At 57.8% G+C, this 1324-nt stretch overlaps 1 protein-coding gene across 1 annotated transcript in view; it reads left to right on the plus strand.

Moving 5' to 3' along the window:
* TNMD (tenomodulin) overlaps positions 1–1324 on the plus strand; it is a gene marked incomplete at its 3' end in the record, with an annotated part of 5767 nt that overhangs the window by 690 nt on the left and 3753 nt on the right. The window contains exon 2 of the mRNA XM_009580333.1: positions 783–953. Within this exon, the coding sequence (XP_009578628.1) occupies positions 783–953 (171 nt within the window). The remainder of the gene's footprint in view (positions 1–782; positions 954–1324) is intronic.

Here is a 1324-nt window from a genome sequence, read left to right on the forward strand (position 1 = left end):
AAACGTGTTTGCATCCGCAGAGACTGAAGGGCTGCCGGGCTGGCTGAGCACCTGCGAGGAGGAGAGGGCTGCTCCCCCCGGCGCTGCTCGCCCCGGCTCCCCACGGGGATGAGTGCCGCCGGGAAGCCGGCTGCTACACCCCGAAGCCCTTCAGCAGCCCTCGAGGAGGTCTTTGATCTGCAGGCAATCCCTGATCTCCTCCAGGCAGAGAGAGGCTTTTACCTCTGCCTTTCCAGGAAAAACAGAAGGCGCAGAGATGGAGCGAGCAAGCTGGGGATGACATGATGGAGCACGCGAGCTGGGAACACAGTGATGGAGCAAGCGAACCAGGGATGCAGTGATGGAGCAAGAAAGATGGGGACACGATGGAGCAAGTCAGCTGGGGATGCAGTGATGGAGCAAGCAAGCCAGGGACAGAGGAAAGCGAGGTTCCTTGGGCTCAGGACTTCAGTCCAGCCTGGGACGTAAACAGGCTCGTGCCACAGAGCACACCGGCAAAGGCTGCGCCATGGCAAAGCTCCTGGTGCAAGTGTGGGATGAGCATCTTCTCCCAGGCTTGACACAGATGTCCCTCCGCAGCCTGGCCCCATCCTGCCCTTCATCCCAGCCCTGGTGCCTGGGAGCTGCCTGTCTTTGCGCTATACAGACGATCGTCCTGGCTCAGAGCCGGGGCGCGGGGAAGCAGCCGGCCCCGAGGCAGGGTACCCAGCACCAGGGGTCAGGCGTCCAGCACCAGCCCACTCACCCACCGGCCGGCGTGTGAAATCGGGTGGGGGGCTCAGCCGACCCCTGTGTGGTTTTGTCCCTCGCAGGTTTATGACATGGAACACACGTTCTTCAGCCGCGGCGAGAAGAAGAAGATTGTGATGGAGATCGACCCGCTGGCCAGAACAGAGACCTTCAGGAGCGGGAACGGCAGTGAGGAAATCCTGGAGATCCATGACTTCAAAAACGTGAGTGCAGCAGGGTTTGTCCCCCGGAGCCAGCCTGCCGTCTTGCAGCAGGACCAACGGGATCCCTTAGAACCCACGGGGTCGCTGGAGCAAGGCCTAGGACGACCAGGGAGAGAAATGCCCACATGCAGACTCTCTAGGGATGCTCTCAAAGGAAAGGAGATGTGTATCTACATAAGCTTCCACCAGTATTTAACAGTGGCATGGTTCAGTTCCAGTGAAATACATCTTAAAAGCAAGACCTAGTTATTGGATTTACCCTTGCAAAAGAACGCAATCATCATAAATCTAACCGAGCCCAGTACATTTGTCTGTCTGGAGAGCATTAAAACCTCGTGACAATGTTGTAGGCTCTCTCTGAAACCTAATTA

Source organism: Fulmarus glacialis, unplaced genomic scaffold, assembly GCF_000690835.1.
Source record: "Fulmarus glacialis isolate BGI_N327 unplaced genomic scaffold, ASM69083v1 scaffold36610, whole genome shotgun sequence".
NCBI lineage: Eukaryota > Metazoa > Chordata > Aves > Procellariiformes > Procellariidae > Fulmarus > Fulmarus glacialis.